The sequence below is a fragment of the Oncorhynchus clarkii genome, chromosome 29 (assembly GCF_045791955.1).
Source record: "Oncorhynchus clarkii lewisi isolate Uvic-CL-2024 chromosome 29, UVic_Ocla_1.0, whole genome shotgun sequence".
In the NCBI taxonomy this organism is placed as follows: Eukaryota; Metazoa; Chordata; class Actinopteri; order Salmoniformes; family Salmonidae; genus Oncorhynchus; species Oncorhynchus clarkii.
The window spans coordinates 31,801,247-31,813,445 of record NC_092175.1 but is presented as its reverse complement, the minus strand read 5'-3'; the positions used below and the strand labels follow the sequence as shown (position 1 = coordinate 31,813,445).

Sequence of the window (12,199 nt, the reverse complement as noted above, 5' to 3'; positions counted from 1 at the left end):
GGGAAATTCAACACAACACATCACTGAGTACCACTCTTCATATTTTCAAGCATTGTGGTAGCTACATCATGTTATGGGTATGCTTGTCATCAGCAAGGACTAGGGTTTTTGGGGGGATAAAAATACATGGAATAGAGCTAAGCACAAGCAAGATCCTAGAGGAAAACCTGGTTCAGTCTGCTTTCAAACAAACACTGGGAGATGAATTCATCTTTCAGCAGGACAATAACCTAAAACACAAGGCCAAATCTACGATGGAGTTGCTTACCAAGACAACATTGAATGTTCCTGAGTGGCTTAGTTACAGTTTTGACTTAAATCGGCTTAGAAATGTATGGCAAGACTTGAAACTGGCTGTCTAGCAAAGATCAATAACTAACTTGACAGAGCTTGAAGAATTTTAAAAAGAATATCGGGCAAATATTGTACAATTCATGTGTGCAAAGCTATTAGAGACTCAAAGACTCACAGCTGTAATCGCTGCCAAAGGTGTTTCTAACATTGACTCAGGGGGATGAATACTTATCTAATCAATATTTGTTTTTATTAATTTGTAATAAATGTTAGAATTACATTACAAAATATTTTGTGTAGATCGTTGACCAAAAATTACAATTAAATCTATTGGAATTCCACTCTAAAACAAAAGAAAATGGAAAGTATCAAGGGCTGTGAATACTTTCTGAGGAGACTGTAGCTGACATTCTCCAGTTTTTCAGTGCTGCAGACATTTGTTGGTACCCTTCCCCAGATCTGTGCCTAGACACAATCCTGTGACTGAAAAACAGCTTCTATCTCAAGGCCATCAGACTGTTAAACAGCCACCACTAACATTGAGTGGCTGCTGCCAACACACTGATTCAACTCCAGCCACTTTAATAATGGGAATTGATGGAAATTGATGGAAAATATATCACTAGCCACTTTAAACAATGCTACTTAATATAATGTTTACATTCCCTACATTACTCATCTCAATTGTATATGTATATACTGTACTCTATATCATCTACTGCATCTTTATGTAATACATGTATCACTAGCCACTTTAAACTATGCCACTTTGTTTACATACCCTACATTACTCATCTCATATGTATATACTGTACTCGATACCATCTACTGCATCTTGCCTATGCCGTTCTGTACCATCACTCATTCATATATCTTTATGTACATATTCTTTATCCCTTTACACTTGTGTGATCAAGGTAGTAGTTTTGGAATTGGTTGGTTATTACTGCATTGTCGGAACTAGAAGCACAAGCATTTTGCTACACTCGCATTAACATCTGCTAACCATGTGTATGTGACAAATACATTTGATTTGATTTGAAATAACACATGGAAACAAGTCAAAATATATTTTATATTTGAGATTCTTCAAAGTTGCCTTTGCCTTGGTGACAGCTTTGGACACTATTGGCGCTACCTGCTCAAATGCACAGTGCCAACTGTAAAGTTTGGTGAAGGAGGAATAATGGTCTAGGGCTGTTTTTCATGGTTCGGGCTAGGCCCCTTAGTTTCAGTGAAGGTAAATCTTAAGGCAACAGCATACAATGAAATTCTAGACGATTCTGTGCTTCCAACTTTGTGGCAACAGTTCGGGGAAGTCCCTTTCCTGTACTGGCCTGCACAGAGCCCTGACCTCTCCCCCATCGAACACCTTTGGGATGAATTGGAACGCCGACTGTGAGCCAGGCCTAAATACCCAACGTCAGTGCCCGACCTCACTAATGCTTTTGTGGCTGAATGGATGCAAGTCCCAGCAGCAATATCTAGTGGAAAGCCGTCCCAGAAGATTGGAGGCTGTTGTAGCATCAAAGGGGGGACACCAACTCCATATTAATTCCCATGATTTTGGAACGAGATGTTCGACGAGCAGGTTTACACATAATTTTGGTCATGTAGTGTATCTCAGTGAGACATTTAACAACAAAGGCAGACTTGATCATGTGCGCCTCGTCTCGTATAATGAATATATGGCCCTTACCCATATTTCATTTTCAACTCCTGCAATGTTGTTAGGCTACTGACTTGTTTGAGAAGAGTTGCTAAAGGATGATTAGAATACTGACTTCACGAGCCAATGTCAAATCCACCTTTCCTGAGCTAATAACCACTGAAAAAAGACCACAAAAATTTTACAGTAAACTGATTGTCGACATTTGCATTCTGCTATTTGTTAAATAACAAGTTACTATCAAGTAATTATCAGGTTATTCATTGGTTTTATTATGAGAGCACCGGCCTATAGTAGATGAACCAGAATTGAAAGAAGGTAACAAGAACTGATTGGAATGCAGCCAGAGAAGCAGCATGTCCCCTCTCATATGCCGTAGGTACTCGAAGTTTGGCACCGCAAAAAGGATCATGTACAAGGTGAGAATATAAACTTTATTTACTACGTAACAACTAAATCACTTGCATTAATGTATGTCGTCTTCAGTCCACATAGATTTATTGTCGTGTTTTTAAATGTTATTCTTTGAATTGAATAGCGATCTGTTTCATAAAAAAATATTTAGGGGACTCGAACTCACGGTGACGCACCAGAGGCAGAGGACAGCGAGCCAGACACCAGACTGTCAAGGGCATTGCTTTGCAAGAAATGCATAATGTAGTATAAAACCTATAATAAAAAATACAGTATGTCGAGGACATTAATAACCAACTCCTTCTGGCGCTGTAAGGTAGCCAATATGTCACCAGTAATCCATAGCCAGCTAATTTAAAAAGTGAGTAAACATGCCTAGTTAGTTTTTCACACGTGTTATTTAACCAGTGAGTTTACCATTTTGTCATCTTGTTGCTACAGTGTGGAAATGCTTTAGGCTATGATGTGACTGCTAGAAGTTCATGAACTGGACAGACACTTGATAAACCGGTAAATGTGTGTAGATATCAAGTCCCCACCTAATGGGATTAACAATACATTTATTTGACACTAGATGGCAACATAGTTTTTTGTAAATCTTAAGGGCCTCAATTCTCAATTTTATTACAACTTCTAGCTTCTACTCCTAGGGTGTTTGCAGGTCTGAATTGACTGTTGGGCCTGTGAAACGTTCAACATTGGGATGGCTCCATTGAGCCCTCCAATAGTATGTCTCAGCTACTAAATGTAACATTTTAGCCAAATATTTGGAAAGTATTTATTCAGTATTCAATTGTTTTTAATACTTAACATTAATGAAAGCAATATTCACATTATCTAAAATGTGTGTCTGCGTGTTCATGTGTTTGACCTTTGCACACAAGCATGAGCCAAGTCTATAATCCACTGAACAGTATGTCAAACTAAATTCATGTAAATTATTGACTCAGTCAAAAAATGGAAAAAAAAACCTCAAGAGCTTCCAATACATATTTGTGTTATGTGTTTCAGAAAGAGATCAAAACTTTGTGAAATTTAGTGTGTTGTGTAAATGTTTCTTTGTTCCAAAATGTGACGTGTGTTTGCTTATCGTCAGGCTATGCTGTAGAGCGGATATGCTCTCAACTGCAAAACGTGAATAACAGCCTTGAGACCTACCATTTCTCTGTGTGACTGAGAGAGTGTAGACCAAACTGTTAATTTCGCAGTTGTTCTTTGTCACCTCAGGTAGCATGGGTGGCTGCTGTGCCTGTAACTCTCAGCCTGATGTCAGGTACTGTGTTTGCTGCCGCCGAGGACAAGCCCAATGTCACCTTAATAAATACAAATGAGGTACTGCATTGTGCACAGAATCACACTTTCTGAAGTCTGTCAGCATACTTCCTGTCTGAGGCAAGCCAACATTGGGATGAGGTAACTGATCCATGTAAAATGTTGTTTGTTACAGCTCTCTCTCTACACTACACCGCAGCAGAAGTTCCGCTATGTGGAGCCAGATATAGGGCACTTGGAGCCAGGTGTTACCACTCTAAGGAAACTGGCAGAGCCATATGTTACTTGGTGTCAGGTACATTGATAACCCTACTCACCAGTGAGCTACTGGGTGACAGTCATTATTTCCTTTGTTAGGAACAGTCTCCTCTCAGAAAATAAAGACAGAAGATTCATAATGTCTGATAGCCCAGCCTCACTGCATGGACCCAAAATAACTTCACATGGGCACTGAAATGTTTTTGCCATGCTTTACATTATCATCCTAGCTGCCTTTACATATTTTACAATGCACCCCTTTTCCTGTGACCTCCAAAGATTTACTATGATTAGTTGTGACCGGTAAATATTAACTGCAGTAGGTCTCACTATTGTCATTCATCTAAATTTCTCTTTGCGTATTGAGTATCCACAGTAATTATTTTCCCAGAGACCCATTCATATTTACTGGTATTCCTATGTGTCTACACCAGGGTTTCTTAAACTATGGGTCGGGACCCAATGTGGGCCCGAGGCATATGAAATGTGGGTCGTGAGTTATACATCTATAATAACACACTCTTAGTTATACATCTATAATAACACACTATTTGTTCTTAATGTGGGTCGTTAGAGGAAGATTTGGGGTCATGGGAGCACAGTACATTTCTAATTTGGGTCTCGAGCTGAAAAAGTTTAAGAACCCCTGGTCTAGAAATACTGTACATTGTGTTTCACCATGGTCAGTTTATTTAAAAAAAAAATTTTATTTCACCTTTATTTAACCAGGTAGGCTAGTTGAGAACAAGTTCTCATTTGCAACTGCGACCTGGCCAAGATAAAGCAAAGCAGTTCGGCACATACAATAACACAGAGTTACACATGGAATAAACAAACATACAATCAATAATACAGTAGAAAAATCTATATACAGCATGTGCAAATGAGGTAGGATAAGGGAGGTAAGGCAATAAATAGCGAAGTAATTACAATATAGCAATTAAACACTGGAATGGTAGAATGTGCAGAAGATGAATGTGCAAGTAGAGATACTGGGGTGCAAAGGAGCAAGATAAATAAATAAGAGTATGGGGATAAGGTAGATTGGATGGGCTATTTACAGATGGGCTATGTACAAGTGCAGTGATCTGTGAGCTGCTCTGACAGCTGGTGCTTAATGCTAGTGAGGGAGGTAAGAGTCTCCAGCTTTAGTGATTTTTGCAGTTTGTTCAAGTCATTGGCAGCAGACAACTGGAAGGAAAGGCGGCCAAAGGAAGAATTGGCTTTGGGGGTGACCAGTGAGATATACCTGCTGGAGCGCATGCTACGGGTGGGTGCTGCTATGGTGACCAGTGAGCTGAGAAAAGGTGGGGCTTGACCTAGCAGAGACTTGTAGATGACCTGGAGCCAGTGAGTTTGGCGTCGAGTATGAAGCGAGGAACAGCCAACGAGAGCATACAGGTGGCAGTGGTGCGTAATATATGGGGCTTTGGTGATAAAATGGATGACACTGTGATAGACTGCATCCAATTTGTTGAGAAGAGTGTTGGAGGCTATTTTGTAAATGACATTGCCAAAGTCGAGGATCGGTAGGATGGTCAGTTTTACGAGGGTATATTTGGCAGCCTGAGTGAAGGATGCTTTGTTGCGAAATAGGAAGCTGATTCTAGATTTAATTTTGGATTGGAGATGTTTAATGTGAGTCTGGAAGGAGAGTTTACAAATTCATTAAAAATCCTACAATGTGATTTTTTTTCTCATTTTGTCTGTCATAGTTGAAGTGTACCTATGATGAAAATTACAGGCCTCTCTCATCTTTTTAAGTGTGAGAACTTGTACAATTGGTGGCTGACTAAATACTTTTTTTGCCCCACTGTATACAGAATGGTGTCGTCTGCGTAGAGGTGGATCAAATAATCACCAGCAGCGAGAGCGACATCATTGATGTATACAGAGAAGAGAGTCGGCCCGAGAATTGAACCCTGTGGCACCCCTATAGAGACTGCCAGAGGTCCGGACAACAGGCCCTCCGATTTGACACAGTGAACTCTATCAGAGAAGTAGTTGGCGAACCAGTCGAGGCAGTCATTTGAGAAACCAAGGCTGTTGAGTCTGCCAATAAGAATGTTGTGATTGACAGAGTCGAAAGCCTTAGCCAGGTCGATGAATACGGCTGCACAGTAATGTCTCTTATCAGTTGCGGTTATGATATCGTTTAGTACCTTGAGCGTGGCTGAGGTGCACCCATGACCAGCTCTGAAAGTGTTTCCTAGCCTTAGTGCAGTGGGCAGCTGGGAGGAGGTGCTCTTATTCTCCATGGACTTCAGTGTCCCAGAACTTTTTTGAGTTTGTGCTACAGGATGCACATTTCTGCTAGCCTTAGCTTTCCTAACTGCCTGTGTATATTTGTTCCTAACTTCCCTGAAAATTTGCATATCACGGCGGCAGTAAATCTGTACTGCGCATTTCACATGAATCAATAGACCTTTACTGTGAATTCATGCTGCAATCGATAATCGTTGCACGTGTTGGAATGATTTTGTCTGTCTGCTGTGAAGTGTTAGTTGTGATTGTGCTGCTCTGCTTCTGCCCATGTGATCACACCAACGATCTGCTACCCTTTTAGCAAACAAGCCATTCGACAGTGTAAAAGGTTCAGGTACTCCCCATAGCCACAAACACATACACTTGTGTACACACACACACACACACACACACAGAATCATCATAAACTCAAAGAGGGGGATAAAGATTAAGCTGATTAGTTAATTCTAAGAGACTGGTAAAGTACTCTATAAAGAATGTAAAAATTCACAGGTACTGCTGACACATGCCAGACCTTACAATGCCTGGATAGGTCCTTTTTTGTATCAGCTTACGACATCATATGTTTTAGCAATCTGTGAGTCGATGACACATTCAACCATATGCATGCAACGTCTGAGCAGGGGAACGCGACATCTGTGTTTGTCACTGTGTTCACTGTTTCTTAGTTGCCCTCCTGACCTCTTCCCCATTGACTCTTTCAGTCCAGAGATAAGCAGCTCATTAACATACAGCACATGTTTGTCAGTACAGTGACTTGGCTGGAACTTTATTGGTAGTTGTTCTTGTACAGTGCAGAATGTCTTTACAATGGGTCAAGGGTACACAAAGTGCTGTTGTTTGATGTTCAACTCGAGCACTCTACTAGATAACAGAATGGCCAGTGCTTAAGGCCCACAGAACTGGATGAGGTTTCTGGGGGCATGGCAGTCCTACCACTAGTTATACTACCAGTACAAACAACGTAAAGCATCACAGGTGCACAGTGTGCTCAGTAACCTTAAATTGAAGACTATTCGGCAAGAGCATATTTACTATGAAATATCGTATTATCATGTTATCATATTATTAAATGTGAACTTATTCTTTAACAATTAAAAATAAGCATTTATCCATTCTTGAATGGCTCTCAAGGTGCAGACATTGGGTGATATTAGCGGATGTATGTTACATGTTCACTGTACTGTCCTCTCCTGTGGGATTCAGGGTGCCATTGTAAAAGTGAAGCCCAAGGTTGAAAGTGCCATCCAATTAGGAAGTGGTAAGAAAACACACACCCCATGATACACACAAAGTGCACACATTACTCATTACTGTGATCCTGTGTGGCTCAGTTATTGAAACATGGTGCTTGTAACGTGTGGGTTCAATTCCCACTGGGGCCACTCAGACGTAAATGTATGCACACCTGACTGTTTAATAGTCACTTTGGATTGGGTTGTGGTCATTGGATTTGCTGGTATCATTGGACTCTTTCTTGCAAGAGGTATTAGTTTTGAGTTTGGATGACGAGTACCCTGTTTTTTATCTCCATTGTGTGTTTGGGTTTATCCACTTTGTCTCTGTGTTTAAGCAAACACTGTATCAGTGAGTCTCTGAGCTAGAGTCTGGTCTAGCGGTAGAGCTGTTGCCTCCAGACCATATCAAATATCAGGCCTACTACTGCTTCCTGTTGCCCTATCCGGTTTTCCCTTTCTTGCTTCTAATCTATCTTCTTGAATAAAATAGTCTGTGGTCCTCTCTCGTGTCTCCTAGGCTCCAGGGTGAAGAAGCTCATCTACCCTACATGGCTGATGGCTGCGGGACACTCTATGTACAACCCCCAAGCGGCAGCATCAATCGCTGTGTCGTGTGTGGTTTTTATTTGTACTTGCACGTGTGGGAGAAAATGAATATTGTTCCATGCCAAGACATAGTGTTGTAGGGTAATCTTGTGATATTCAGTTCTCAATGTACAGTAGTATACTGTTGTGTTTAAGCCTATTTTTCCTTCCCACAGAACACTCGTTGTACGATTTCGCCCTGCAGGGCTACGCTAACATAGAGACATTTTTCAAGTCCGCCACTACACCAGTAGAGGGGAAGGTGAGCTCATCCTGTCAGGTCCAAAACTAGTACAGATTATTTGTGGGCTCTCAAGTGGTGCAGCAGTCACAGCATCGCAGTGCTAGAGGCATCACTACAGACCCTGGTTCAATACCGGGCTGTATCACAACCGGCCGTGATCGGGAGTCCCACAATTGGCCCAGCGTCATCCGGGTTAGAGGGTTTGGCCGGGGTAGGCCGTCATTGTAAATAAGAATTTGTTCCAAGTGGACTTGCCTAGTTAAATAAAAGGTTACAAAAATGTGTAATGGGTTGTCAAGTCAGAATTTTCACATGCTGCCATGGTTACTTTCACAGCCAATGGAAAAACAACAAAAAGAGGAAAACAGCCCAGCTGCAGCCCAAACCCTGATCACAGCAGCTACAAACCTGAACATTTCTGCACTACCAGTCTTCCAGCACCTTCATTGACCTGGTGGTCAATTAGCCTCTTGATCAGCCTGCAGATGTATAGAACACCCCAATCACTTGTCAATTCATGAAAAATGTTTGTGATAAAACAAAATCAGTGTACTTTACATAGCAGGGGCTTATGCTAACAAATTATTGCAGCTTAAGGCTTTTCAGAAAGTGTGATAGGATCATTGACAAAACAAGTTTAGCAGTATTCCCAGGTCCAGCTCCCTGTATGCTACTGTACATATTGTTAGGCTCACTCCCAAACCTGCAATATCCCAGTGTTTCTCTGGCATTTACCCAGGACCAGTCACTTAGGTTATAAAATTGATGTTGAATTGTGATTTAAATGTACTGTATTTGTTGACAACATTGCTTTTTTACAGTAAACTAAAGTTTAATGTTTAAGACATCAGTTGACTAGGTATCCCCATTTCCTTTCTCCTTGATGAAGGTAGGTCACTCACAACCAGTCAGATTTAAACATTGCCAATGGAGTCAAAGGGGGAAGGCTTTGCCATCAGTAATCATTTGATGAATTTAGCGCATCTTGGTAGAAATCTTAACCAGGTCATCCTTCTCAATCGCATAGAGTCGCCAGCCCTCCTCATCAGACAGGTCTGAGGCTCCACGGCGCTTGTAGAACTCTATGGACGGCTTGTTCCACTCTGCTACAATGAAGTGCATGCTACTGCAGCGAGTCTTAACTGCAATCTGTTGAAGGGAGGACAATAAAGTTAGGCGGGACAGGGTCATCAAATAGCTTGAGATTGTTCCATAGGCTGGACTTATGATGTATAGGCTTAACTTTTTCATGTTTTGGAAAATAAAATGTCCTTCCAGTGAATTGATTGCAAAAAAGTAGACTTACCCCACTCAGAAGCTTCAGGATATCTGACCCAATACCATAACCTGAGAAAAAACAGGATCAAAGGTTAGATTGATTTTTAAGCTCTGGATCTATGGACCCTGATTCAGTTGCTTTGCCTTCAATGTAAATAACACATCATATCTACGGTATTATTGACTGTTTTGTTCATTACATGTGTAAACTCTGTGTTGTTGTATGTGTCGAACTGCTATGCTTTATCTTGGCCAGGTCGCAGTTGCAAATGAGAAGTTGTTCTCAACTAGCCTACCTGGTTAAATAAATAAAAAATATGTTATGACAAGACTCAGGGTAGACAATACTTACCCCTGAACTCTTTCATCACATAGAAGTCCTCTAGGTAGAGCAGCTTTCCAATCCAGGGGTCATAGGTGAAGTAGTACATGGCAAACCCAATGACAGTGTATCCTAAAACAGTGAAAACATCCACATCAAAACCAGCAAGGAAGTCAAGTAAAACTATTATACTACTAGGACTTGATGCTAAACCCCACTGGGCTTATTGTGTATGATAATGGAGATTGGTCTTGGTCAGTCAGGAAAATCTATGGGGCCTAATTATGATATAACTAGGAGGTGTTGGAGAATTTATAAGTTGACATTCCAAACCACATCATGATTAATATCGGAGTCCATGCTTGGTCAGGTTGGTCCTTGAGATGAATCATGCTCTGCAAGGTTGTCCGAGTTGAAACTGGACTTCGAGTTATGCACACCAACACTGCACATTTCAAGTTTTGAATTTAAAAGGGAAACGCCACTCAAACGCATATTGTCTCGTCCCAATGATGGCAGGTGTTACTTTGCTTCTTGAACGTCCAATATCTTGAAAACTTGCCTGTTGACATATGCAAAACTTGTTGGGACTATAAACATTGGACTAATGTAAAAAATAAAATACAAAAATTGAGTTTGAGTGGATTTTCCCTTGAATGATTTAACCGTTGCACCATTTCCTTACAAACGGTCATTGAAAGATGTGTGTGGTGTGAGCGAGAACGTGGAAACAAAATTTCAACATATTTTACCATCTGAGCTCTGATGATCCTCAGGGACTTCCGCGACGACGCAATGGTAGAACGGATGATCCCCAAAGCCGTCCTCGAGTAGTTCTAAAGTAAATTAGGAGGACATTTATGAAGAGACTTCGGATTTGTTTGGGGGAAACATTTCATATGGTCACAATAGGCCAAACAAACACGGGCCTAAGAGTAGACTACCTTTCTCTGTCAAGATGACCTGCTCCTCCATTTCTTCAAATTTAGCAAGTTCCTGGAAATATAGGGCATGAAAAAAAAAAATCAATCGTTATAGTTAATAAAATAATTGTTAGTCAAATATGTCACTAACATTGAGAAATATGCCTAGGCTTTTTTTTAATGAACAAGAAAATCTAACTTTTATAACAGGGATTTGAGAAAGACTAGATACATTTCTACACAAATCCTTAAACACAGGGAATGGAACCTCCTACCTTTATGAGTCGCAATATGTCTGACACGTCCTTGGGCTCAGCTTTCCGTAATATAAAGTTCGACATTTTCTTCTTTTACTCTTTTTTCCTTTTCTTACAAGTCCTCGGAATGTAAAAAGAAGCAAAACCTGTTTCTTCATCCGCTTCTCAGGAGTTCACCCCCCGCAGTAAGGTTAGGATTCCAGCTCGTGTGGAATTACATTCGCCTAGGTCGCAGGCAGCGCAATACCTTTCTAGAGTGCTTTACCCCTTTTTATACGCACTTCGTAAGCATGTCACAATCACATCCGGATGACTAAACGGTCGTCACTAGTTCCCCCAACCAATTTTCTAAAATTAATATTCTTAAAATGTGATTTTAAACATAACCTTGACCCCACTGCAAACTTAGTGCCTAACTCTAACCTTAAATGAAGACAAAAAAGCTCCAATGTTGTTTTCATACATTTTTATGAGAAATTGCATTTAGAATTTGTGGATGTGCTATCTAATCTCAATCAGACTAAACGGGGAAATAGCCTAACAACGTCATAGGGTTTCTGCCGTCCATTGGGTGTGGTGCGTTCAGCAATGCCGCGTTAAACTCAGAAAAGTGCACCTGCGACAGACGAACACCAACGTTAGTGGTTTTCTAACAGCAAGGCTCAGATCAACATGGCAGTGTCAACAAACATTTATAAACAATCCGTTTTCTTTACAAAATGTCGAAATATACTTTTCTATACCCCCACATCATACACACTCAAATTGAAAACATGACGCGCGTGCAATTGTTTCAGAGAGGTATCCCCTGTAGCTTTTAGAATCACAGCAAAGTTGGTTCCTGTTTCAATCACGTCAAAGAGTATCTATTATATTGACAAGATAGTTGAGTGACCGCTCCAACATTGGAAATACAAGTCCTCAAAAGATGGAAGGCAGGCGAGATCAGATGGGACCATTCTAGCAAATGAGAGGGCAGACATACTGTGAACAACAGGCACAACTAAAGTAGTTTTTCTAAAATTTGCAGGAATGCCACGTACATCCACTCATATCAGTACGTTTGTTAACAGCCTAAACATTGCAAACCTCTATTGGATCAAACAGGCCTAGTGTAATTCGACACTCATTGACCTCCACAGGAAGAAAAAAAACTCCACTAGGTCTGCTTATTTTACAT

The 12,199-nt window shown here is 40.7% G+C and overlaps 2 protein-coding genes across 3 annotated transcripts; one reads left to right on the top strand and one right to left on the bottom strand.

Annotated features, from left to right (window-relative positions):
- Nucleotides 1–2,333: 2,333 nt before the first annotated feature.
- On the top strand, nucleotides 2,334–9,692 carry LOC139387850 (MICOS complex subunit MIC26-like). Of its 2 annotated transcripts, none has more exons than XM_071134132.1 (4): nucleotides 2,334–2,382; nucleotides 3,605–3,709; nucleotides 3,825–3,944; nucleotides 7,928–9,692. In XM_071134132.1, the coding sequence occupies exons 1-4, from the start codon at nucleotides 2,374–2,376 to the stop codon at nucleotides 7,937–7,939; spliced, it is 246 nt and encodes an 81-aa protein (XP_070990233.1). In that variant the 5' UTR covers nucleotides 2,334–2,373; the 3' UTR covers nucleotides 7,940–9,692. The 2 variants fall into 2 exon arrangements, with proteins under 2 accessions (XP_070990233.1, XP_070990232.1); XM_071134131.1 differs by lacking the exon at nucleotides 7,928–9,692 and adding an exon at nucleotides 5,731–6,871.
- On the bottom strand, nucleotides 6,913–11,304 carry LOC139387849 (diamine acetyltransferase 1-like). The gene is made up of 6 exons (XM_071134130.1): nucleotides 11,038–11,304; nucleotides 10,784–10,835; nucleotides 10,592–10,675; nucleotides 9,870–9,971; nucleotides 9,546–9,586; nucleotides 6,913–9,388 (listed from the first exon to the last, which is right to left on the bottom strand). Exons 1-6 carry the CDS (start codon nucleotides 11,101–11,103, stop codon nucleotides 9,215–9,217), a joined length of 519 nt encoding a protein of 172 aa, XP_070990231.1. The 5' UTR covers nucleotides 11,104–11,304; the 3' UTR covers nucleotides 6,913–9,214.
- Between the last annotated feature and the right edge of the window lie 895 nt (nucleotides 11,305–12,199).